The sequence below is a fragment of the Falco biarmicus genome, chromosome 17 (genome assembly GCF_023638135.1).
Source record: "Falco biarmicus isolate bFalBia1 chromosome 17, bFalBia1.pri, whole genome shotgun sequence".
Taxonomy (NCBI): domain Eukaryota; kingdom Metazoa; phylum Chordata; class Aves; order Falconiformes; family Falconidae; genus Falco; species Falco biarmicus.
The window spans coordinates 4546595-4572378 of NC_079304.1; the positions used below are offsets into that span (position 1 = coordinate 4546595).

At 49.8% G+C, this 25784-nt stretch overlaps 1 protein-coding gene across 4 annotated transcripts; it reads left to right on the forward strand.

Moving 5' to 3' along the window:
- Positions 1-366: 366 nt before the first annotated feature.
- On the forward strand, positions 367-25364 carry PIP4K2B (phosphatidylinositol-5-phosphate 4-kinase type 2 beta). Of its 4 annotated transcripts, none has more exons than XR_008825921.1 (11): positions 367-635; positions 9968-10065; positions 11760-11856; positions 15819-15971; positions 16739-16885; positions 17252-17290; positions 18639-18752; positions 19041-19299; positions 19698-19801; positions 20490-22799; positions 23664-25364. XR_008825921.1 is itself a non-coding variant. In XM_056362216.1 (11 exons), exons 3-11 carry the CDS (start codon positions 10001-10003, stop codon positions 20568-20570), a joined length of 1059 nt encoding a protein of 352 aa, XP_056218191.1. In that variant the 5' UTR covers positions 510-635; positions 9676-9724; positions 9968-10000; the 3' UTR covers positions 20571-25364. The 4 variants fall into 4 exon arrangements, 3 of the variants coding, with proteins under 3 accessions (XP_056218189.1, XP_056218191.1, XP_056218190.1); XM_056362216.1 differs by adding an exon at positions 9676-9724 and having other exon boundaries at positions 510-635; positions 20490-25364; XM_056362214.1 differs by having other exon boundaries at positions 20490-25364.
- The last annotated feature ends 420 nt before the right edge of the window (positions 25365-25784 follow it).

A 25784-nucleotide genomic window follows, 5' to 3' on the forward strand; every position in this document is an offset into this window, starting at 1 on the left:
CCGCACGCCGAGCCGGCGGGAGCCAGCGGGCAGCGCCGCGCTCCCACTCCTTAGCAGCCGGGGTTCCCCCTCCTCGGCGGGGACATGGTACCTCCCGCTCCCCACCTCCTCAGCCCTCCGCCATCTTGGCGCCTCCTCAGAGCGGGGCCGGAGCGGGCTCGGCCGGCGGTGGCGGCTCCTCCTCAGCGGTGGAGCGAACCACCGCGGGGGCGGGGGGGGGGGGCGGGCAGGGGGAGGCGGGGACAGAACCACTGCGGCAGCGGCGGGGGGACGGCGAGGGAGAAGCTAACGGGCCGAGCCGGACCAACGGGCAGGGGCTGACAGGGGCGGGCGGTACCACTGCGGGAGGGGGGGGCGTGTGCCTGGCCGGGCGGAACCATGCGGAGGCGCTGGTAGGGGGGAACCCGCGGGAGGGGGTTCGGTCCGGCTCCCGGTGCCGCTGCCGGTCCGGCTCCGCCATGGCCTCGAACTGCGCGGGGGGCTCGTCGGCGGGGGGCGTCGGGGCGGCGCTGGGCTCGGCCCTTAGCGCCAGCAAGACTAAAACCAAGAAGAAACACTTCGTGTGCCAGAAGGTGAAGCTGTTCCGGGCCTCGGAGCCGCTGCTCAGCGTCCTCATGTGGGGGGCCAACCACACGGTGAGCGCGGCCCGCAGCGGGCCCTCCTCGCCCCCTCAGCCGCGGGATCCCCCCCCCCCCCGCCGCCCCCCGGCCCGGGCCCTCCCCAGCCCCTCGGGACGGGGCCTTCATCCCCTTCATCCTGGGCTTTCCCCCTCAGACCAGCGCCCTCGCCCCGCGGATCGGGCCCTACCCCCCCCTCTCCCTCAGGCAGGGCCCTTTTCCCACCCTCGCCCCCTGGATCGGGCTCACTCCCCCAAACCCGCTTTCCCCCTAAATCGCAGCCTTCCCTCCCCCCTGGCATCCCATCCCTAATCCTGGTCCTTCCCTTGGATCCCCACTCCCTGGCACCCACCGCTGGGCCAGGACCCCCGCATCCTGCTGGCCTGGGGGATGCCCGCCCCGTGAGGAGGCTGCCCCTGGCCCTGGGGGTGCCTCTCTCCCGGGTTTGGGACTCCTTCCCCACAGCATCCTCATCCCCAGGCAGTTTGGGTCCCCTCCCAGGTCAGGGTGTCCCCCTCACACATCGCCTTCCTCACGCCTGGGGTGGCGTTAGGTTTCTCTGCTGCTAGACACGGCTTTGCCAGAGCAGCCTGCCCCCTCACACCCACCCTGTGTCCTCTCCCCCACCACCCTTTCCAACACTTCTTCCCCAACGCCTCCCCCCCCCCCCCCCCTCACCCCGGACCAGGGAGGGGGAGCAATACCCTTTCAGTTTGTGTCCCCTTGGTGTAGGGTGCTGCTGCCCTGGCACCCCCCCTCTCTGGCACCAGGGACCCCAAGGACACCCATTTGACACCCACGGCGCTGTCCCCTGTCGCAGCCCCTGGTTTTCTCTCTGGGGCAGCCCCTATGGCCCTGTTACAGCAAGGGGACTCCCACGTGTGATGACCACGAGGTCCCACATGCGTGGTGACAATCCTCCTCAGCTGGCTGTATGAGAACAATCACATGTGTCTCTTATCTCCATCCCAAAATACAAAAGGGTCTTTTTGGCCCCATCTGCCCAGCCTTGTCTCGGTGTGACTTTAGGCTTCAGCTAGCAGAACTCTGGCCATGTGTGTCTCCTGGACTCTGCCTCAGTTTCTCTGGGTAGTGGTTGGTACAGGTCTTGGGAGGGAGCTGGGAGAGGGTCCGTTGGAAACGTCTGGTGGCTCAGCTCTTTAATCCATCCGTCTTTATTTTTTTTCTCTGGAAACTTCTCCCTCATCTGTGATGGCAGGCACAAATCTTGTGCTGGAAAGGAGGATTGATTTTACCATGGAATATTCAGGTGGTCAAAGAATTCAGAAACCTCATCCCTTCAGAAATGAATACGCTTTTAGGGCTCAAAGGCACCTCTTTCTCCAGTGGATTAGTCGATGTTTCCTAGAGAGTGAAAGGGATTTAGCCTTAAATCTTGCAGAAACAAATAGCACACAACCAACAAAATAAATTAGAATTGCATTTCTAGCTTCTCTGATGATGGAGTGAAAGCTTCCAAATGTAGTTCAACACAGCGCTGTCTTTCTGAGTCAAAGGATGTTCCAAGTGCTTGCTGCTCAGAGCCTTGCCCAGGAAGCAGGATAATGAATTTAATCAGGCTTTGATCAGTGGTGCTATTAGGAGCCCTGAAGAAATGGAAATTGGTGGGATTATTCTGAATTTCATTTGGGGCTTCTTAGGGACAGTTGTTACTTGGTGGCAATTTTTTTCTTTTTTTTTTTTTTTTTGTAGCTGTCTGGGTAGGATGAATCTGGCAACTTTTTTAGGCACTGGATGAGGACAATGTAACTTCTGGGGCACTTGGCTGTGAAATACTTAGGCAAAGGGGAGAAGGGAAGCTGGTAGTTCTGTATGAACGCTAAGCTAGTAACGAGATTATCTTGGATGCACGTTATGAAGAAATTGGTGCCAGAAAGGAGGACCATATCTGGAGGGCAGGGAAGAGGGTTAGAAAATTTCAGCTATGATCTCCTCATCCTTGGACACGCATCCAGGGTTTCCCAACAAATTCCTGCGAGCCTGTTTTCCCCTCTGCCACCGCTCTCACTCTGCATTTGGGTGAGCCTTGTGAGTGCCTAAAGGGTTGGTGGCTGGTGTGACTGTGCTGCAGAGCAGGCTGTGAGCTGCGGTGGCTTTGTTCACTCAGCACGTGAGCAGCTGCTCATCCTGGTCTGCGTTTGGGAGATGATGTTGGTGCCCTGGTTATGTGGGAAGCAGAGTTGCTTACGTGCTTCCAGCAGATGGTTCTGGACAGTTTAGAAATACTTTTCGGGAGTGCCTTTGAACTTCATTGGAAATCTCGGCGTGGGGTGGGTGGTGTGTTTAATATTTTGCTCCTGGACCAGTATTAATAAAAGGAGGGGTGAATCTCTTGGCTGTATCTGTGGAGCCCTGCCTTGGGATCCCTACAGTAGTAAGAGGAGAAAACAGCTATCAGCACAGCCACAAGGTTGTGCCAGGAAGATTCTATCAAAAATACTTGCATTCGAGATGAACTTTTTCATGGACAAATCAAACAAACAACCATTTTATGCAATCCACCATTTCTGTTGACTGAAGAAATTCCCTTGGGTCCATTAACTGAGTCTGGCAACAGTTTGGCCCTGCCTTGTATTTAAACAAGCTTGTTAGCAGCTGGTGTGAATACAGGCAGTGATGGGTCTGGAGAGGATCAGGAGCAATGATGTTAGCACACCAAGAACAGGAACTGGTTTCTGGAACACAGTACTGAGCATTTCTGTTTAAACAGCGAGCTGGGTCTTGGCTGTCCTGGTGGTCCCCAGCCAGCATTTAAACCACGTGAATCGGGATTGGGCTGTGGCTGGTGTAAGCAGGGCCAAACGTGGGTGGTATTAGTCTGACAGCTAAATTTTGAACTAGAAAACCATGGAGGGGAGGGGAGAACTCATGCAGATAGGAGAAAAAGGTGGAGTCTCAGAGGCTTGAGAGACTCATCCTTGCTTTATGAGTTTTCTATAAAGCACTGTAAAATTCAGCAAATGTGGAGATGGTTCCCGGGGAAGCTTTGCTTGCGACTGCTGTTGTCATGGCATTGGAAGAGGAGATGCAGCTCCTTGGTGTTGGTTATGCGCGTGTTGCTCCATGCACGTTCTCCACACCCTGGCTGGACGCGTGTGCATGGGAGCTCGCCAGCAGCGGAGGAAAAGTTGTGATGGTTCTGGAAGGGAGAAGCCATCTCGCACTGAACAGCAAGATGAACACAGCAGTGTTGTATGATGCTCTGGAAACCATAGAAACGGTTGTACGGTGCTGATTATACAAGGCCCTGGGATCCCAGTGAGTTCGGGGGTTGTTGGAGAGGTGACTCTTGTATCCGCTCATTAAATGAACAGTTGAGTTCATATGGACCATGATGATGCTTCTCTAGGTGGCGGTTCATCGACTGGAAACAACCCCTGGAGCTCTGTGTATGTTGGCAGGAGCAGAGGGTAGGCATAAACAAATCCCGTTTTTGTGGAAATGGGTAGATCTCTTCTGTTGGCTGTGTGGATCTCGCCCGAGGCAGCCTCCTGCGCTCCAGAGGCTCCGATTCCTGGCTGAAGCACCAGCCGATCTCCTAGGACCTTTAGGAGTGGTGCCAGCCAGTACAAAACACAGCTATTTAGCATTCAACTGAAATAGCAAAATTGGGATTTGCAGCACGCTTCTCCCTTCTCTGCAGTGTTGTTTTTGGTGTTGCCATGTTAATTCTAGCCAGAGCAGCATCTGCCACATATCAAATGTTGAAGTCCTATAAATTGGTACTGGCACAGGGTAAACAGCATGTATTTGTCCTTTCCAACACTTGCTGTCTGCTGTGGCTCTAATTGACCTCTGGAGAGTGCAGCATATGGTGATGGCGATGATAGCCCATGTTAATGATCGAGGCCAGTGGCTCTGAACCTTCTTCTCCCAGGACCTCCTGTTAAAATAGGGATTCCAGGAGCCCTTTTGCTTCTTGGGGAGTGGAGAGAAAAGGTTTTCGTGGGTAGTTCAGCGAGGAGAATGGGGCTCAGTTGCTTGCTCTGCCACTGACTCATGTGGCCATGGGTAGGTCGTTTAACCTTTCCATTCCTCAGCTGACCTTAGAACCGGGGGAAGCAATAGCTTTGTCTACCTGCGAGTGGACCGGGAGGATGGATGCTTTGCAGTGGTCCCGGGGCTGTGCTGATGCGATGGGTGACGGGCCTGTGCTGGCGGGGCAGCAGGGTAGTGCTGACTGATTCCTCTGCCAGTGACGCAGCGTTGTGCTGCAGCTCTGTCAGGACACGGGAGTCCTTCCCAGCAGGTTTCCAAGTACTTTGTTTGGGAAGAGGTGGGTTTGCTGTCACTAGGGGATGCTTTTTTCCCCTCTTAAAGCATGCTGGTGTCCCCAGAGTGCTGATAGAAATTATTGACTACAAGATTCATGCTTCCAGAGCATTGCATGGGGGGTTTGGTTAGCTTGGATACTGATTAATCATGCTCTAATTCATGGAAAACGGTATTTTTTTCTCAAACCGTTGCCCGGTTGCTCTATTGTGTTAAGCAGCAGCAAAGTTCTGCTGCAGATGTGGGTTTGTCTCCATGCTAGTTAAGATGATTTTGCTATGTGTTTCTTTTGCCTACTTCCCCAGAGTACTATGAAGTTTAAGTAACGCTTACAAAGTACTTTGCGATGCCTGATTGAAAGGCTTTGAGAGGGACAAAGTATTTTTATTTTCCTGAGCAAATTCCTGTTGTAAAGAATCCTAGAGAGGAGACTCACACACTCCATCATCTGGATCTTGTTAGTAAACAAATTGCATTTTCCCATCAATTTACTAATGGTAATTGCCACTTTGAGGCTACAGTCAGGTTTTGAAACAAAATTATGCCTGGCCCATTCGTTCTAACAGCTGTCCCTGAATGACACAGAATATTGATGTGTCTCTTATTGAAAAAGGAATTGGCTTTGGTGAGGAAGACAAATTATCAACTACAGATAAACCCAGAACTGTACTGACTGGTGTTGCTCAAGAATTCAAGTAAGTGACCAGGAAATAAAAGCTTAACAGGCAGAGGGGAGGTGGTATTTTTCCAGCCCTAAAAGGCCAGGGGTGGCTGTAGACTTCTCAGCAGCGTAGGCAAAAATGAATTTTGCTGACTGAGGATGAAGGGCTTGGCCACTCCTGCAGGGAGAAAGGGGGAGCTGCTGGCTGGCGAGCTGGAGAAACACAAGAGCTGAGCTGGCTGCTCCTCTGGGTGCTGGGCAAATGGAAGAGGAGGGTGGCAGCTGCGGCTTTGGAGAGGTGAGGGTCTTCCCTCCCTCACCTACTGCTGTTGCCCCAAGCCCCGGTCTCTCCTTCAGTGGCATCTGGCTGCCTTGCCCTCTGCGGCTCTGGCTGGGATGGTGGCTGGTGTGACACACCAGGTGATCTGCTGCCCTTCCTCTCTCCTTGCTGAGGTGACCTCCAGACACACCGGGCTGCTTGCCTTGCTTGGGAAATTGCTCCTTTGTTCTCAGAATACGGTGAAACCAGCAGAGAAATGTGAAGCATCCCTTTCTTAGGGCCCCTGCTGTTGCCTTGTGAAGTCAACGGGTTTGTCTAAAATGTGTCTTGGTTTTAAATCCTCTGAGCTCCACTGAGAGCCTCTGAGCCTGGTGAGTGGCTGAGCCTTTTGTGAGGCTGTCGGGCATGTGCCATTCACGCTGGCTCTGACCTGGGGAGGGGCAGGGCTAGCGTCTTGTGTCTTTCTGCAAGATGCAGGTGGCAGTGGCAAAATGCGCTTCTTAATGGTGCTTTGAGCCCGGAGCGGTCCCTGTCAGGTTGTCTGTGCTTTCTACCCAGTGGGGGAATAGAAAACTCCTGGCATAAGAGTACTGTGCAAAACCAGAGGCTTATTTCCAAGAGGATTCAAAGGCAGATTAGATCTAAAAAGCTGGATGCCTTACAGAAAAGCAGCATCCTGCTGGGTCTGGAGACAGATCCCTGGTCTGAAGAGCTTGCACTCTAAATTAGCCAGTCTTCACTTTTTCCACTTTGGGGACCTTTGTAGTGGAGGTATGGAAATACCCCAGGCGCAGGCTGCTGTGCAGCACGGACCTCCCTCCGCAGTTGCTGTGCTTCTCAAAGTAGCCCGTGACCCCTGCGCCGGGGGGCTGAGGTGTGTGGCTGCGGTGCTGGCTGCTGCTGCTGCACCTCTGCTCCCTGCAGCTGCCTCTTCCCCAACAAAGAACCAAGTCCCTGCGGCCAGCCCCAGGAATCTCCAAAGGTCCTGGTACGGGCCAGCTTTCTACAGCTGGTTGACATCTTTCTGTGGGAGACAGGCGGGTCAGATCTGTGGGAATGGGCTCCCCGGGAGCCAGGGGCTGCTGGGCACCTCATCGCTATGCACCTTGCTGCGACCTTGCCTTCTGTAGCATAAATACAGAGACACACACACACTCTGCTATATATATATCTCCTGCTACACGCCTCTCCCTGGGGAGAAGGCGAGAGAGCAAACATGTGCCAGGCGTTAGTCACGTTGCTCTCGGAGGCTGCTCAGATTCCACCATGATAAGCACAGGAGAGGATCCCTGTAGAGCAGTGCTGGCCACTGCTTTCATTTGGGCAAGGTCTCCTAATCTCTCCCTTGGCACCATGCCGCAGGAGCTGGCCCGATAAGCCTCAGGAAGGGGAACTGGATGCTGAGGATTGCACTCGGAGAAGGGAGGGTTTGGGATATCCCTTTTCTAAGTGTGGGGGCTTTTCATTCCTCTCCCTTTGGCATCCTGAGGAGAGCATCAAGCACGGGAGTTGCCGTAGGAGCACACAGCGCACGTCCCTGTTGCTTGAAAAACAGATGGGGGGGAAAAAAACAACCCTCAACAACAAAAAAAACCCTAATTTGCTTTCAGACTGGTGTCAGGAGCGGAGACCTAGTGGCCATCAGACCAAGAGCTGCCTTGTGCAGTGGAGGGCAGGCTGGCAGTGCTGGGGCTAGAAATGGCCAGTTCAGCTCTTCAGCAGTCCCCAGCATGAACCCCTTCCTTCTCCCCGTCTCCTCTAGAGCCGGAATCCCGAAGCATCCAGAAAGCTCTGCTGTGCGCAGCTGCTTCGGCAGGGGAGATTTTTTTGGCTGTTGTCAGGCTGTTGTATCTTGGGAAGAGTCAGGGCATCTTTTAAATGAGACGAGGTATCCTTGCGCACCATTTCTGCCAGTCAGGAGAGTTGCAACAGGTACAACATTTGCTTTGAGGTTTCTGCTTTGGCAGAAACGAGGACATCCAGAGACGGCTTGACATCTCACTTTGCTAACATTTGTGTCTGAATTTCTGGCAGGGAGGAGACAATCTCCACATCGCTGTTCCCTCTCAGCCGTCAGCACCCTTCCTCCGCTCTGGAACAAGCTGATAATAGCTTGTTTGTGCCTTACCCACTGCCGAGAAGAGGGCTGAGAACAGGCGTGTCTAAGGAGCTGTGCTGTCGGGCTTCCCCTCCTGTTAGACAGCAATAATTAGTGGCTCGAGGCAGCGCCTCTTTCTTGATACGGAATTAGCTGTTTTCTCTTCCCCCCTGCACCCGGAGGGGAAATCACTGCATGGGGCTCTCTGATACAGGGCACCAGGATCTGGGAGATCCCTTCCTCACCTTTCCTCTCTTCTGGCTGCGGCTCGAGGAGCAGGATAGAGCCTTTGGCTTGAGCCGGGGGTATTGGCTCCATGGTGATTACCAGTGATGGGAGGCGTAGGACATTAGTTATTCATTCATCTGCCCAGCGTTCTCCATATATCCCAGAGCACTTTATGGGAGTGCTTAATGCTCCTTGGTGCTGCTATAAGGTAAATACAGGCCAGGGCTTTAAAGAGCACCATCTCTGCTCTTAATGGAGCGGTGGCCGGTTTACTTTCCACTTGTCTGTTGTGTGGGTTGGCTGTCTCTGAAAATAGTCATCTCTTTCTCTTTGCAGCGTGTATGTGTCTCTCTTGCCAGTCTGACATTTGTTAAATCTGATCTGTTTTTTCATTGGTGATGATGGAGAAAGGATGTGAAAAATACCTACCTCATCAAAGGCTTGCTCATATAATTAGACAGCTCGCTGCACGTCTCCAGGGCTAGGACCTCCATGGTCATTGCAGAGCTGAACTGTGCCACACATCCTGCTGCAGAATGGCTCCCTCATGCCTCCTTTCATCTCTGCCTCCTCCTCGGAGATGTGGCAGCAGCTCTTTGGCCAGGATTGTGTGTCCTGTTACATGCAAGGAATCCCAGAGCTGGAGTCCGTTTCCTTAGGCCGGCGGCTCAGACCCTGCTCCCAGTCAGCAGGGAAATGCTGCGTGCTTTCCAAGTGTGCTGGAAGTCACTTGACCTGCCGAAGATTTTGGTGTTGGGAACAGACCCCAGGCCTGACTCCCAGCCAAACCCCGCTGTTGTCAGTGTTGTCTGCTTCTCTCCAGCATTACCTGCTTGGCACTGTAATTGTGGGAATGGAGTTGTAATGAAATTGCTTCCTCAATCCAGCGTGTTAATAGCAGTTCAATGTGGTGGGACTTACTGTGTGATTCCAGTGAAGTCCGTGTGAATGAATGACACTGGGGCCGTCCTCGGAAAAGGCAGCTCAGAAACGTGCTGCCTCTTGACCTGCTCTTGAATGCTGGCACAGCCTTGTCGGTGTGCGGGCTTGTCTGGAGCAGGGTTGCCAGATACAGTCCAGAGCTAGGGGGTTTTTTAACTTTTTTTTTTTTTTTTAATGTTGCTGCTTTTGCTGCTGGGTGCTGTAGCATGAGCCTGTCTGTTCAATAGTAGCTGAACGTTCATTCTTTTGCTTCCCTGTATTCCTGTGGCTGCCACACATGACTAAGGAGCAAAAACAATCTAGTGGGGTGACTCATCCCTTTAGAGAAGGTGGGATAAGAGCAACAAGAGACAGCGAGCATGGAAACAGCATCTACAAGGGAGCTGTGCTGTGCTGCACCAAAGCTACCCAGAGTCTGTTCTGGGTGGCCACGTTGAAGTCTTTGGTCATCCGTGATTTGTAGCAGTGACAACTAGTTGAGAAATTGGCTGATGCAACATTTCTTAAATAAAGGCAAAGGTGATTTCCTTAAAACGTAACATCTGCTATTTCTCAGTCTTAGGTTTGTCTCGATTCTAAGCTGTGTCTTGGAGGATCAGTGGAAGGTGAGCAGATGAAAGAGCCGAGGCTGGCTCAGGAGTACTCACCACATGACTGAACGAGATACTTCTGTGGCTTGTAACCACAGCATTCTCCAGGTTGCTTCAGCACAAGTTGCTCTGGAAGTCTGATGGGTTATATTGCTTCGAAAACAGCTGCTGGGGTATTTGGCATCCCCTAAGTCCATTGACGGTAACTGCAGGGCAGTGGTGCTTGGGGTTTGAGTCTCTGTTTCCTTTCTCTTTTAGATCAATGAACTCAGCAATGTACCCGTCCCTGTCATGTTAATGCCCGACGATTTTAAAGCCTACAGTAAGATTAAGGTGGACAATCATCTATTCAACAAGTAAGTAGTTGCTTCCCAAGTTGTTTGTCTCTGTCGAGAGAGCTCTGTCTCTGAGCTCTTTGCTGGGGGGGGAACTGGTGTGGGGAAGGCCTTTTGGTTTGTTTCCTGTTGTAATGCCAAGAGGATCTGGTATGGTTGGACACATGCCCCGAGTCTGTGCCCTGCCCAGACCACTCAACAGGACACGGTGAGGGGTCAGTCTGTCCCTGAGATGCTGTTTTGTGCTTTGGTTTATATCCTTTGAGTGATGAGAGGTCTGGTAAGGCCAGGCTCGGAAGTGGCACTGCTACAAAGCTAGTTACACATAGATATTCGCTGGGCTGGGTAGATGACAATATTTTAGAGTTCACAAAGTAAAACTTGTCCAAAGCCCTAGGGCCAGAGTTCGCTGCACATCTTGGTTATGCACAGAATTGATGCAGGACTGTGTCTTGACTCCTGCTGTGGCTTGCCTGCGTGTCCTGTCCTGTCCTGACCAGCAGAACCCAAAGCCCAGAACCGTGGAGGAGAGGGCAGGAGCTTGCTCTCCGTGACCTGCCAGGTTCCTTGTCCCTTTGCCTGTTCACAGGAGGCAGCTGTGAAGCTGCATTATACCCCTGGCCCATGGGGTTTGTATGGAGTTACCCTCTTTTCTCAAAAGATCAATTTTTGGAAGCTGGTTTAAAGCCACAGTTGTGACTGATGCTCGGAGCCGTGTTCTCCGCCCTGTCTCTGCGTGTGTGCAGGTCTGCGGTGCTCCCTGATTAATGCTTCGTTTTCACTAAGTTTCACAGGGATCAGCTTTTTGAGAGTGGGAGTGTGATTCAAAAGTTTGTCTTCTCTGGCACTTACAATTTGCAGTATCTGCTCTTCCCTCTTCTCCTACATAGATTTTAGTTTCCCACGTATTGGTGCAAAGGATTCTCATTGAGAATGAGCTGACAAAATCTCCCACTGAGTCCAAGCGGGACCATCCTCTCTGCTTCTTCCCACTGGGTAGGATAAGAGCTGTGGCAGGGAGTAGATGCAGCATCCCTCAGCAACGGGGACCGTTGTCTGTTGTCCACTGAGTAGATGCAGCATCCCTCAGCGACAGGGACCGTTGTCTGTTGTCCACTGTGCTGTGCTCTGCCGAGGCCTGGCACCAAAGCTCGCTCTGTAACGCGTGGGTCTGGAACATGCCAGACTGGAGCTGATTCACCCTCTCTCCTTTGCGTTCTGGGTGAAATGGTTTGTGGTGTGTTGACCTTTCTTTTGACGCACGAGTGATCTGATCTGATCTGAAATCAGAGCCCCCCCCCTCCCCCCCCCCCCCCCTTCCTCCAGCTTTTCATCTTAAAACAGTAACAGTGTGTTGCAGGGGGCAGCTGTGTTACTGAACAGAACAAAGCAACAAAGGAGGAGGAAAGAGAGAAATTATTCTGTCAGATCTGTGCTTGTGACAGAGGAGATTGTTCTGCAAGACAGACATCCTTATCCAGAGAGCCTATTAGTCAAAAGCTGGATCCTGCAAGCATTTCTATGAACAGGTGACTTTTGTAGGCATTGAGAGAAACAAGCTACCCCACTGGGGGTAAATACTTGCAGAATAGGGCCCTTGCAGGTAGGAGGGGGCTTGTATATCCTGGGGGGTTATCGGTGAAGTGGGAGAAGAATTGAGTTTGATTTCACAAGCGGATCATTGCACGAGAATTACCTTTTCTGCTTTGCCCTAGGGAAAACTTGCCAAGTCGCTTTAAATTTAAGGAGTATTGTCCACTGGTGTTCCGAAACCTCCGAGAAAGATTTGGGATTGACGATCAAGACTACCAGGTACCGTCTCTTCTCTCCCTGTCCTCCTAACGCCTTTCCCCAGGACAGAATAACCAAGCTGGCAGAGAAACTATGATACCAACATTCTTGTGTGGTCAGTTTTTATGGATTTATAGTCGTGGCTTGAATGGTTTTACCGTAACCCTCAGGGCCCACAGCAATGGAGTAGATCTTGCTGTACCCAGCACTGGGCAATTGCAGAATGAGAAGTTAGTTCCTGCTCCAGAGAGCTTACAGTCTAGGCATAAAATAAGAGGCAGCAGATGGTTGCAGACAGGCAGGAGCTGGAGGATAACAATGATCTAGTGCAGAACATCTGCAAGGAAAATGAGTCTGTTGTGTTTTTACAGATTCGGGTGCTGCTTTAAGCAAGTGTTTGCGCCAAGCATTGGTGCTGTTGAATTGGGTTTATCAAGCTGGCTGCTGCTTTGGGATGTGTTCCCTAAGGCCAGAGCCTCAGGCTTGCCTTGGAGAGGAGAGACATTTTCTTGTATTAGTGCTGCTGGGCTTAAATCCAGTGAAAGAGAGATGTCGCAACTCTTGCTGCTGCTGCAGCAGGCCCACCCTTCCACACACAGCTCTTACTCCTGTGCATGCAGGAGATGTGTAGTAGCAGGCTGCTTAGAGACCTCTAAGCACGAGGGGAAGCCAGTGCAGAAAAAGAGGGTGGCTTTGATAGCTGCGTGGCCTTTGGCGGGCCAAGTGTTAGGTAATTAAACCTAGTATCTTTGGCACTCCGCTGCAGTTGATAAAGGCTGGCGATGGGCCAGCGCTGACGGGTCGAGGGCTTCAACTAAAATACTCACTAGAGAGATACTACCCGGAGAGGCACGGTAGCGCTGGAGCGGTGGGTGAGTGGTGCAAGCTTCTTCCTCTCTCTCCCTTCTTTGCTTTGCGTGTGAGCCCGGCCGTGCTCCCCACTGCCTGTGTTGTGGGGAGAGGAGATGGGAGCAGAGCTGTTCCTACTGATCCCACCAAACTGCTCCCTTCTGGTATTGCCTTTGTGTGTGCCCATGTCCACATACATCTGTGTATACTCCCTCCCCAAGCGTGTCAAAATTCTCCCTGATTATATCTAGATTATTGCCTGATCTCACCCTGTTTCAAGGTTATAATGAAGAGATCTGTTTTCTTACTCCAGCTGCATGGCTCATTGCACTGGTGAGACACTGGATCTACTTGATCCAGTTTCTGGTGTCATGTGATATGGGACAAGGAGCAGATGTGTAGCACCTGCATCCCATCCTCTGCCTCTTGTTCCCAGACCGAGGGGGGAGCATGCTGGCCCTGCTGTGACGAGGAGTGACCCCTGAGGATACCGGGGTCGGTGTTTGAGGCTTTTTGCTTCTTTGTGTAACTGTGTTTCAGTTGCCTGTCTCCTGACTGCCGGGCCCGTCCTGCTCTCCTGCCTCTTCTCAGGTGCGCTGAGCACTCTGAGGGACTTTGCTCAAAGTGAGACATTTTTATCAAGCAGAACTGACAGTTGTCTTTGCTTTTCTTCTGCAAGGGGGCCCGGCCATCCCCAGGAGGAACAGTAAGTGCTGGCTGCTGCCTGTCGCAGCCCTGGTCTGGGTGACTGCCCATCTGCTGACAGAGCGAGCTGAGCCCGGCGTTAGGAGGCAGGTGGTGTTCTTTGTGCCTGTGTGTGCTCAGTGCCTCGTAATTACCTGTGAGCCATGAGCTGCACACACAGATCTCTCCTGCTTGTGATGGAAGATCTCTTTTTATTTTCAGGACACGGCTGCTCAGTCCATGCTTTTCTTGAGCCACATGCCTGTTAGATTACTAATTTTGGTTTTTCCTTCCTGCTGTCAGGCCCGTTCTCCAGGCAGCGATGGCGTTTTGCCAGGAGGAGCAGTACCATTCCCTCCTGGTCTGTTGACAGAAGCTCATGCCATGTGGCTCTTGAGGAGACTGCTTGGCCAGCAGCACCCTGCCCCCGGGGCTGGCTGTACCACGGAATGAATTTGTGTGCTGGCTTCCTCCATACCTGCATGCAGTGAAGTCATTAGCTCCTAATTATTTTTGTCTTCCAGTCCATCCGCTGCAGTATCTTTTAGAAAATTGTTTCTCAGTTTCTTTTAAGAAATTATGAGAACAATGTGAAGTAACTTATGTAGAAGCATCCACAGTCTTGTTGGTTCTCAATACCTGGTTTATCATTTACACTTTACCTGTTGTTCTGAAGGATTACTTCTCCCATCTCTGGGGTAGAGCAGTTTGGCTCTCTAAAAGACATAAAAAAGTGTCCGGCTAGAACAGAAAGCAGAAAACATCCATTGAGCTAAATTCAGGTGGGTAAAATGTGATGGCTTGAGTGGGAGTTGAGCCAGAATGCTAAATATAACACCCGAACTGTGGAAGAGGTGGGAGTGACAGGAAGGGAACGAAGTAAACCTAAGGGCTGTGAATTTAGTTATGTCCATATGTGGTCACAATTTCTGCTTCCCATCTCCTCTAGAAGAAAAGCTCTGTGGTTTTGAGGTGAGGAGTGATTAAACCGTGTAGCACAGACTCGTTTGCAAATGTCAGCGAGAAGCAAGGGTTGGTTGGGGTTTTTTTTGTTTGCCTTTATTTTCCTGATGGTTTCTAAAGCCGTTGGCAGGAGTAGAGTTTTTCCCCTGCTTCATTAAAGTTTTAAAAGCTTTAAATGCTTCATTCTGAAAGGAAGCCTCTCGGCTCACTTGCAGCGTGACATGGTAAATCCCTCTTTCGCAGCAGGCTCTGCTTGCCTGCATGTCTGCGGCTGCAGAAGAGCAGACTCCCTCTGCTGTCTGCTCTTCAGAGAGCTGAGGGGAGGAGGGACCGGTGTATCTAGCAGCTAAAAAAATGCATCATGAAATGCATCATCCAGCCCTGAGCTATCCTGCAAGATACATCTACCTTGAGCTAAAGACCTCTCTCCAGGTGTCAGTACCACTGCGTTTCGGAGCACAAGTCTCAGCTCCCCGCATCTGCTTGCACCAGTGGCAAGGGAATGCTGGTGAGAGCCTGCTGGCTCCTGAACAAACGCTGGTGGCTGGGCTGGTGGAGTTGGAGGGCATTTGCTGAGAAGTGACGGAGGAAACAAACAGCAGACCGGTGACCTGCTTGGCTTTGTCTGGAAGGTGTGGAGAGCGGTGGCTCTAACAGTGGGACGAGGCTCACAGCAAGTGCCCCTACCTGGGGAGAGGTGTCAGAACAAAGAGCTCGTGCTGTGGCTTGGGGAACGTGGTAGATATTTGCTCTGTAGTTTGCATGGGATTTTCCAGTTGTGCCGCAAATATGCAAAGAAGTGCAATGTTTCGTTGCTAAGGGTAGAGACAGGGATATAAAGACAGATGCTGCTGGTTGTCGGAAGAACAACCAAGCTATTTATACTCACAATCTTTTTCATCCTGTTCTAAGAATAGCAGAGGCTGAGAGTTTCAGGATGACCTGTAAAGAATTCCCAAACAAAGACTTTTGCTAGTTCAGGCTGCTTTTTGATGAAAAGGCGGCAGGCCATTTCATTCATCTTGTTCTGGAAATACCCTGGCAGTTCTTAAATTTCCAGGAGGAAAGGCTAAGAAGTCTTGGCCTGTGTATACTGCCTCTTTAAAAACCCCTTAGTAAAAAAATATTTAAAAATGCATGCCAGGTGTTGGAATAAAACATGTGAGCAAATAAAAGGCCCAGATGAAAGCTCTAAACTCCATGTCCGGACTGCTAAACAATTGGGTTAACCTCAGCAGTGCTGAGCACTCAAGGATGCTTGTTTATCAACAGTCACGAGCGGAGCGTGTTTGCAAGCGTGCTCTGAAGCTAAGCCAGAACACTGTCACAGGTACCAAGGTGGACCACAAAGTCCCTGGGATGTCTGTTGTTCCAGAGCCAGATTGTGGCGCTGGTCCTGGTCACCCACTCTTTCTAGGACTGCTTTTCTTTCTTGTCCAAGGAGGTGGCAGCTTCTCCTTCCCACTTTTTTGTTCTGCTTCCCTCAGAACTCGGTGACGCGAAGCGCCCCAGTGAACAGCGACAGCCAGGGCCGATGTGGTGCCCGGTTCCTCACCACCTACGACAGGAGGTTTGTCATTAAGGCAGTGTCGAGCGAGGATGTAGCAGAGATGCACAACATCTTAAAGAAGTACCATCAGGTACGGTGAGTCTGGAACCCTGGGAGGGGAGGTGGCAAATGTCTTGGGGAGCATCTTGTGATTTGCTGGTGAACTGGAGCTTGGATTCACAGCGCAACCTAGCAGAACTTGCAAATAACTTTTACAGAAGAAAACAGTGTTCCTTAGCATCTGAGAGCCAATTATAGCACAGCTGCCTGCTTCTTCACGGTGCTGAGCTCCTTCACAGCTCACCTTGTTCCTTCCATCAATGAATTATGGATCGCTGGTACCTGAGATCTGTAAACACGTTCCTAATTCAGTCCTTTGAGTTAGACTTTCCAGGGGGACCAGGGAGGAGACAGTTACATGCAGCAGGGAAAGGGGGGCAGAGTGGGACAGCTGGAAGCATTCTACCCTGGTCCACATTATCTGCCAGTCCATCTGCTCTTTACTTTCAGATCACTCAGGTAACCACAAGAAGTGAAGTTAGCTAGTGCCAACAACACTCACCCTGCTGAGACTGAGCAAGGACGTGCGCGCTTGGCCTTTTACAGCAGGCTGGACACGCACACACAGTGGGATGTTCTGTCTCTGCTCAGGGCTGGAGGATTCTTACAATGCCCTAACTTGCTTTTCTTGAGACCCTAGAAGCCATTTGCAAGCCTCCTTTCCTTTCACATCGGTGTCAGGTGGCCGGAACTGGAGGCTTCGCTATCAACTTCTTGCTGAGCTTGTGTTCTGCCAGAGAACAGTTTTGTGTGACAGTACCGTCTTTCTCTGCCCTTCCTTTCCCCGCTCTCCTCCAGTTCATAGTGGAGTGTCACGGGAACACCCTCCTGCCCCAGTTCCTGGGCATGTATCGGCTCACGGTGGACGGAGTGGAAACCTACATGGTGGTTACCAGAAATGTATTTAGTCACAGGCTGACTGTGCATCGGAAATACGACCTGAAGGTGAGGGTTTGGAGGACAGTCATGGAGCCCAGAGCTCCTTTTGCAGAAGGGTGGGCGATGGACTTTGTAGCAGCTACTTGACAGGGTCCTGGGGTTTTGGGTTTTGTTCAAGGGATCAGGTTTTGGGGGCTCTGGATAGAGCTTCTCTTGAGGCTCAAATGCTTTCCCATCCCCCCATCCCAAGTGGCCTACGCTACACCAGGAAGATCTCTAAGTCTATCCCAAGCATGAAAAAAGGGTTGAGCACTTTTGATTGAAAAAATATTGTCATTATTTTTCTGTATGGAAGAATTAAGTGGTGTCAGTGAATTCTTTGGGAATATGACACATCATGCAGCAATGCTCTTTTCTTTATTCTTTTATCAGGGCTCAACAGTATCCAGGGAAGCAAGCGATAAAGAGAAGGTATGGACCATCCCTGGCCAGCCTTTCCTTCCTCCTGGTGGTTGGAAGCAGATGGGATCCAACTGACTTCCCTTTTCCAAAGGGGTATTGAACAGGGGATATTAATTGGGCCCTGAGTGATAACCTGATTTTGTGCCACCTTTCAGGCTGTGCCCGCTCTTCCTGCTCTGTTATGTTGACACTACCAGGAGTGGGGGGAGCTTCCTGCGGGACAATTCCACAAGCACCAAAACCCTCATTAGTGCCAGGGTGTCTTTATGGAAAGATTTCTCCATAGCACTCCCCGAGTACCAAACTGAGTCAGATCAGCAGTTAGCTTTCACATCAGGTGCTTTTATAAACCGGACCAGGTCCTCTCAAATTCTTTGTGCTTCTCAGCATGTTCATCAGTTTGGTTCCTGGTGCCGTTAGGGGAACTGGCGACTTAAGAATCTTGCCCCTGCAAAACTTTGGCTGTGACGCTGCCATGAAAAGCCCTGTTGAAATCACAGCAGGAACTGATGGTACTACGTGTTTTGCCCCTGGGATTTTCAGGTTTGGGACTGCGGAGTAAGTCTACTGCAGCCTGCCCTAAAATTAGATCTCTGGCGTGAGCCAAGGAACTTCCATTTACACGGAATGCTCTGGCGTCAAGGCACGGCTTCATCGTGCCCAAGTGTCTCCGGCTTGCTGGCTGTTTATTCTCTAGCTTTTTCTGCTTAGGCAGTTTGTCTCAGACCATTCATATTAGAGCTATATAAAGCTACCACATGCTCGTATGTCATTCTAAGAACAAAATAATTTAATTCTCAATTGCACAAAGGGGTTGTATGTTCTTCCATATCCCTGAGGAGTCTTCAGGGGCTGCTGCAAGCAGATTCCTCAAAAAGCAGTGGTTTTAATTTTTTCCTCGAGTCTTTAGGGAGGGAAGCATTTTTTTTAAATTTTTTTTTTTCAAGCCTTCACCCCTTGCTCCCCCCCCCCCAGGTCAGAAGCCAACAAAATGAATTTCTTTTCTATTCTGGGAGCTGGTCGGACTGTCTCTGGCTGGAGCCCAACTGTCAAAGCTTTCAGCCTGCAGCATGCCTTCCCGGCAGTCTTTAAAGTTGAGTTGCTCTCCGTGTCTCCCTTCAGTTTCCCCGTAGGTGCAGCTCAGCACGTGGATTCGCTGGCAGATACTGTGCTCTGCCTGATGCCGTTTTCAGACTTAGTGGACAGGCCGAGCCACTTCACTAACGGCCCTGATGCAGCCCCACACTTGACGAGAGTCTCTGTGCAATCCCCATATTGCTCATGGATCTGGGTACAGCCCTCCCCCAAGAAGCAGGGGGGGGAGGTTGGACAGTTTGACACAGGGTTTTTGTTGCAGGCCAAGGATCTACCAACATTCAAGGACAACGACTTCTTGAATGAGGGTCAGAAGCTGCACGTTGGAGAAGAGAGTAAAAAGAACTTCCTTGAAAAGCTGAAGCGGGACGTGGAGGTAGAGTTTCCCGGGGGGCAGCTTTTACTTTTGTCTCCCGTGGCTGGATCCTCACTGTGGCTTCTGTCACAGGGACTGAAAAGCAAATCATTCCTGGATCAGTCAAGGAAAAATAGTCAGGGTTATGCTGTTGGCAGTGGGCATGTGAGCCTATGTGTCGATTCTCTGAAGTCTAATAAGGGTTTAGCTCTCGCTTCAGCCCTTTCTTAGGGAGATGCTGGCAGGGTAGGACTGAGGATTTCAGATCCCACGTGGATGCTGCTCTTCTCACTCATCGCTTTCTCCCAGTTTTTAGCTCAGCTGAAGATTATGGACTACAGCTTGCTGGTTGGGATCCACGACGTTGACCGAGCAGAGCAGGAAGAGATGGAAGTGGAGGATCGGGCAGAGGATGAGGAGTGTGAGAACGATGGTCTCGGAGGCAACCCCATTTCCTCCTATGGCACCCCCCCTGACAGCCCGGGCAACCTCCTCAACTACCCTCGCTTCTTCGGGCCTGGAGAGTTTGATCCTTCTGTCGACGTCTACGCCATGAAAAGCCACGAAAGTGAGTATTGCGGAATGTTGCCCTGAAGAAGGTGTGGAGGGCAGAGGAGGTGTACCGTGGTCTGGCTGGGCTAAGTGGAGTGGGAGGACTGTCCGCAGAGAGAGAGAGAGAGAGACCCCGCCGAGTGTCCCCCCTTCGCTCTGCCGTCCCTTGCTGCGGTTGGTGTGAGGTGGAACCCTAGAAGTGATGCTTGGAGAGTAGTGGCGTGTTCGGAGGGCGCGGGGGCCTCTGGTGTGCTGTTTCCAGTCGTTCTTCTCTGCCCTCCTGCAGCCTCCAGCTGCCTCGCTTTCTCTGCCAGTTGCATCAAAACAGACCTGCCATGTATTTCTTGAGGAGGGGGCTGCAGCTGGGCTTTGCTCTCAGCTCAGGGTGTGCTAGCAACTCTCTTGCCTTGCTAGGTGCCCCCAGGAAGGAGGTGTACTTCATGGCCATTATAGACATTCTTACGCCATATGATGCGAAGAAGAAAGCTGCACATGCTGCCAAAACAGTGAAACATGGGGTAAGCAGCGTGCCACCCGCAGGGAGGATGGGCTTTGGGGCTTCTGCTTTGCCTGCATGCATATGTGTGATGTCTCCTGACACTGATTTTTCTACCAGTATGGAAATTCTCCAGTGATCCATGCCCAGGAACAGCTCTTCCCTCACTTACAGTCTCCTCAGACTGTCTTGGAAAGGCTTTCCCTCTGGCTGGTTGGAGATGACTTTAAGAATTTATGTCCCAGTTTGGGAGGTGCTCCGTTTCCCTGCTGTGGCACTAAACAGCCTCACAGAGCAGGAATGGACTGGCTGCAGGGAGACACCCGACCCTGTCCCTTTCCTGGGGCCAGTCCTGTTCCCTGACAGCAATCCTGAACTTCCCAAAAGGACTTGAAAAGGGTCCAGGTTAGCGAGCGGGACGTGGAGTTTTTGCATGCTCCTTCCAAATCTCCTCTAAACCACGAGGGAACAAAGCCAGTGCTTTGTCTTAGTTGTCTGCAGAAGGTCCAGCTGGAGCTAAAATCGGTTTCCTTGGGGATCTCTCTAGACCTCTCTGGATGTTTTTTCCTAGAAATCACAAGTTGTTACGGGTCTCTGGCTGTGCTGACGTGGTCGCTCCCTGCCATCCTCCCTCCTCCACCCTTTGCAGCGCTGCAGGGTCTGCCCTGCGAGGAGTGTGTTGTGACTTCTCTCTCCTCTCTGCCTTGCAGGCTGGGGCAGAGATCTCCACCGTGAATCCAGAGCAGTACTCTAAACGCTTCAATGAATTTATCTCAAATATCCTGACATAGTCACCTTCAGCCTTCAGCGAGAAACGAAGAGAAGAGGGGCTACTTCCAAACAGAGAATGCAGCCTGTGACACTGAAACAGACACTGTAGCAGCATGTGGGGTGTGCGTGTGTGTGTGCGTGTGTGTGCGTGCAAGGGTGAGTGTGTGGCACTGCGTGACTTCAGAGAAAACTAATCCTAGGTGCACCCTCCAACAGTCCACTTGACCCAGGTGGAAAAGTGGGTTTTTATGTTACAGAAGTGCCCAGACATAGATTTGAGGGCTTTTTAAAACAAGAAAAGTGCATTGTTTCAGCACTGCTCTTTCTAATGACATTTTCTCCTCTCTGATCAAGAGAATCCCATAGGGATATGATATGTGGCACTGTATAGAAGGGGTCGCTCTAGATCACATTCAGTGGGAGTGAAGCAGTGCCTGATTCCACAAACTACTACTATTTTTATTTTTTTTTTATTATTGGACTGTCTTTACCAGAAAGACATACAAGCCCTTTTATTTCCCTCTTGGTAGTAGTTGGAAGGAAAATAGCTCACCATTTCAAGGATGGAAAATATTACTCTGATAAGAAGGAGTCGCTGAACTTTAGGTAAATTCAGACTGGGACACTTTATATTTTTTGGTTAATTTAAGTAACAAAAATTTTTTTGTAACTGCACTTGATTTACAAGAAAGACGAGGGAAATGAACATCTACCAAAGATGATCACTTAAAAAGGTGTTAACTCCTAGAACCTAAAAAAAACAGTGTGAGAAGTAGTAGAGGCATTGAACAACCTCAGATAATAATGTGCTCGGACCCATTGTGCTTTAAATTGGCCAGCTATGAAGATTTCATAAAAGAAAAAAAAAAAAAAAGGCATTTTTTATGTAGATTCGGGATAATATTTGACTATCTGGAACGTTTCCCCGTCGCACCTCAGTCAGGAATTGCCGTGTCTCTTAGATTACAGTTTAACATCGCAGTTCTGCCAGTGTTAATCTAGCTAATGTTCAGTCTTCCTTACTTGCCCGATCTGCAACAGGTACTTGAATTTGTTTCCTGACAGAGGTTCTTTGGTTAGTTGGTTTCTTTTTTAAATGGCAATGTGACTTGCACACGAAGGAATTGGACTCGCTACCAGTGGGGAGTGCTGGGAGCTCTGACTATGGAGCAAGTTCCACTGCTCAAGAGGACTCGGGACTTGAGCTGTGATTTTTACTCTTCTCTGCTCCATACCCCTCTCTTAAGCGACAGTCAAGGAGTGGAAATGTTTGAACACTTGCGCCAGATTATTCCCCGCCCCCCCCCAGGAATTGGAACCGATTTGCGTGACTGAATAACGTCCTGTTTTGTCTCCAGAATGCTTGTAATATTTTTCACAGCCAAGCTTGTCAGGCTTGCTTTGGGTTTTGTTAGCTCTGCTGCACAACAGTTACAGATCTTTCAGTTCTTTTTTTAATTATTTTTTTTCCTTTTTAAGCAGGATTTAGCGTTTTGAACAAACCTTTTGCAGTTGAAACATGTTGCTTATCTGCCTTGAAACTGTTTTCACATATGCCTTTGTTTCGGGAATACGCTGTTTCGAATGTCTGTCCTGTGCTGTAACGCGTGCTACAGTTTGCTGTGTGGAATTTGGTCCTTTTGAGAGATAACTGGTGCTCATCACATCCTGGTAACTTCCCTCGACTAACGCTAGCTCTGGTCTGGATTCAGAATGTGGGCTTGAGGGGGTTTTTTTACGTTCATACCCACATTCACGATGTGAATCCCACAGGTCTCAACTTTGAAGGGGACAAAAGGGGGGCTAAAAAGTTTCAGCCCATAAGAGTGCACTGTAAATAGAGTCTTGAAGAAATCAAAAGTTAATATTCGGGGTCATAATGGGATATGAATCTTTTTATTCGTTCGTGGGTCATTCCCTTTGATACGGGACAAATTTCTTCTGCCACTGGCGTCCAGTCCCTATTTTGTGTGATGTGGGGGCTAACACACCGTTGTCTGGGAGGCTGAAGAGTCTCGTGTCTTAAGGTGTGTAGCTGGAAAAGCCACAGAACAAATGCAGCTATGAGAATACGTTAAAAAAGGGAGGACTTAGAGGGTATTGTCAGCTTAGTTTTGTGGGCATTATATTGGTTGCTTTTCTCTTAAACAATAAGCACTTAAGTTTACTATCAATTAGAAATTAAATACCAATCGCTTTTTATTCTTGACAGTTTTAAAATTCTGCATTGAATCTGCAACTTTGGCCTGGTAAGTTTGCCATTCTCCTTTTGGGAAACTAGCTTGTACCTTTTAAACTGTTGATCTTTAAATCGTGTATTTAAAGAAGAGAAAAGGGGGGGGAGGAGTAAGAGAGAAGGGAATGAGTGAATTGCAGACATCCTGCAATGAGACACTACAAAACAAACAACCCAAAGAAAGTAGAAGAATGACGCTTGCGTAGCTAGGAGGAACAGTCTGATTCACTGGATTTCATAAACAGGGACGAAATTAAAATGCAGTTAGTTCCTGCAGCGATCTACAGTAAAGCCATGATACTAAGGGCTTACGAGCAGTTAACTAGTTGTGATTTCTTATTCCACTCCAAACAAACTCCTGGGAGAATTAAATTGGCTGTCCCTGGCTCAAGTGATATGATAAGCCCCATAAACTCTATTCACTTTAGCACTTCCCCAATTCTGCCACTTCTGTCAAGTTGCCATACTGTGTGTATTAAAGTAATTAAATGCAATTTTCTCACTTAATGATGTATTACCCAGGTATGTAACTTTGTTTAACATAAGCATTTTGTATATTGTTTACATTTTGAGAGGTAGCATTACGTTAAAAATGCTAATTTTTTGTTTCTAGACAGTATTTTTATTACCAGAATAAGTGAAGCTGCAAATATTTGATTTGTTTTTAAAAGGGACTTTTTCTTTCGTTTTTGTTGTTTTGATTTCTTTTTTTTTTTAATCTTGTTTTAGGTCACTTTTTTTTTTTAACTCAAAAGTATTTAAAAGGAAAACCCAGCCCTTTCAATTCTGGTTTTACAACTGCTTTGTGCTAGTTCGTTGTCTGTTTCTGGTGTGAATTTAGTTCTAGTTCGCTGAATGTAGATATTTCTGTCTGTAGCATGTACCCCGCGGAACACTTTACACTGAAGTGCATTTGACTGAAAACCACCCTCCGCTGAAAGAGTTGTAGTAGGTAGGCAGAGCGCTCAGATGCCGGTCAGGGTGCAGGATTTTTCAAGAAATCGCAGTGCAGTTCTTTTGTCAGCTGGAAAAGAAACCGTAGCAGTGTCCGAAGGCAGGGTGAGTTTGTGTGAGCAGCCAGCTGCGGGGTCTGTGGTCCTGCCTGTACTGAGGGTCTCTCTCTTTCTGTTCACGCACCTGATCTGGCAACATTTTAAGAACTACAGACTGCTTTGAACGTAGAGAACTGACATCTTGCCTGTTGAAATAGCTCCTACAGTGTAAATGAGAGTGGGGAGAGGGAAGGCAGAGTGCAGAGTGACGGTTCAGGTGCTGTTCTGCTCCAATAGTGCAATAAAAAAACACTCGAGAACACGTTGGGTGACCCTTTAGTAGGAACCACGTGTTCTGGAGGTCCCGGGCAGCACCCACCCTGGGTGTCAGCGCTAGGGAGAGGGCCTGGCATTTGCTTTGTGTGAGAACATCAGCAGGAGTTCGCTTCTCACAGCAAGGAGCGGTGGGATCCTTCCCTCTGGTCTCGTACACGCCTCTGCTTGACCTGGTTTTAATTGTAAAATCTGTGATTGTGAAACTTCATCACAGGGAGAACTTCTGGGGTAGTAGGTGACTCCAGATTTCCTGCATAGACGAGGCTGTACTCCCACTTCTGAGAATCCTAGCTTTGAATTGGATTATCGTAATCAGCAAGAACACTAAAACATTTCAATCTTTATTTCCTTTTCTGGGCGGAAACTCTTGCTTTCCCCTCTGGAGTGCTGCCACGGCTCCCTTCAGCGGGGACATCAGCTGGGGACTGGCCTCTTGGCCCAGGAAGGCACCAGGCGAGGTTGTGTTGTAGTTACGAGCTGTTGTTTGGCAGGAGTTGTGGCTTAGCCTTGACGGACGAACGCCCCCAGTCCTGTGACTACTATGCAGTCTTTATAGATGCCTCCCTTCAAGCTGCACAGAGGTCGGAGTGTTTAACCTCCAGGTGGTACGGACCTTGCAGAAGTCAGTGCGCATCCTAAACTTGGTTTGCAACACCGCGTAACCGATCTGAGACAGATCATCCTTACAATAGCTCCAAAAAAATAAAAACAGCCATCCTCTCCCCCGTCCGTGTCTTAACGCCCCATTTCAGGTTTGCCTGTCAACTTCCCCTACTTCTGCAGAGCCGTTCTCCAGTATCCGTATTAGCCACTACCGATTGTCCTTGCTCTTTGAAATTAGTATCTCGTGTAATAGTGATGGCAAAGCTCGGGGAACGCAGCTGCTGGTCGTTATTTTTAGTGGTTTCTGGTTTTACCACTCAAAAAGTTGTGCTGGTCTTTTGTTCAGCTGCACAACGCTGAAAGCAGCTGGATTGAGTCGTGTCAAGTGAGCGTATTACACAGGTCACAAGGGTGGGCAGGGCTAATCAGTGCAACTGAAAAATGTGAATAAATTAATCTAAAACTAAGGAGAGAAAAAAAAAAAGCATTCTAGGTTTTTTCACTGCTGTTTTTTAAATAGGAATTTTAAGTCCTCTGTGCTTGTCTGTTTGCTAGGAGCAGTTTGAGACACTGTTACTGTTTTGAAATGCATGCATGTTACAAGATGAGTCTCCAACCAGAGAAAAATAAAATTAAAACTTTGTGTACATCTGTTCCTTACTGCTGTCCTCTATAAAGCGTCCTAATGATCAACCGTTACTCCGTGACATGCGTGGTCGTTTTAAATCCTAGATAAACCACAGCTGGGAAAGTCTTTTTATACGTGCCTGTGAAATGGGGGGGGGGGTTTGTCAGTCAGAACTGATTTTACCGAGTCCTGGATATTAAGAACCAATTAAGATTTGATGGGAAAAGCTAATAGTGCCATACCGCCTGGAGACGCTGCTGCCTCCCTGGGGCGCAGCTGAAGCTCGGTCACACGTACACGTGTACTGAGGGAGATTAGTGTAGGTGGCTCAGAGAGAAAGGTAAGCCCTGCTACCGGGTAAACCCCTGTAAAATCCAAGCTCCTGACAGCTTTAGAGATGAGAACTTAATCCTCGCGTTCAGACGCCAAGAAAAGGAAA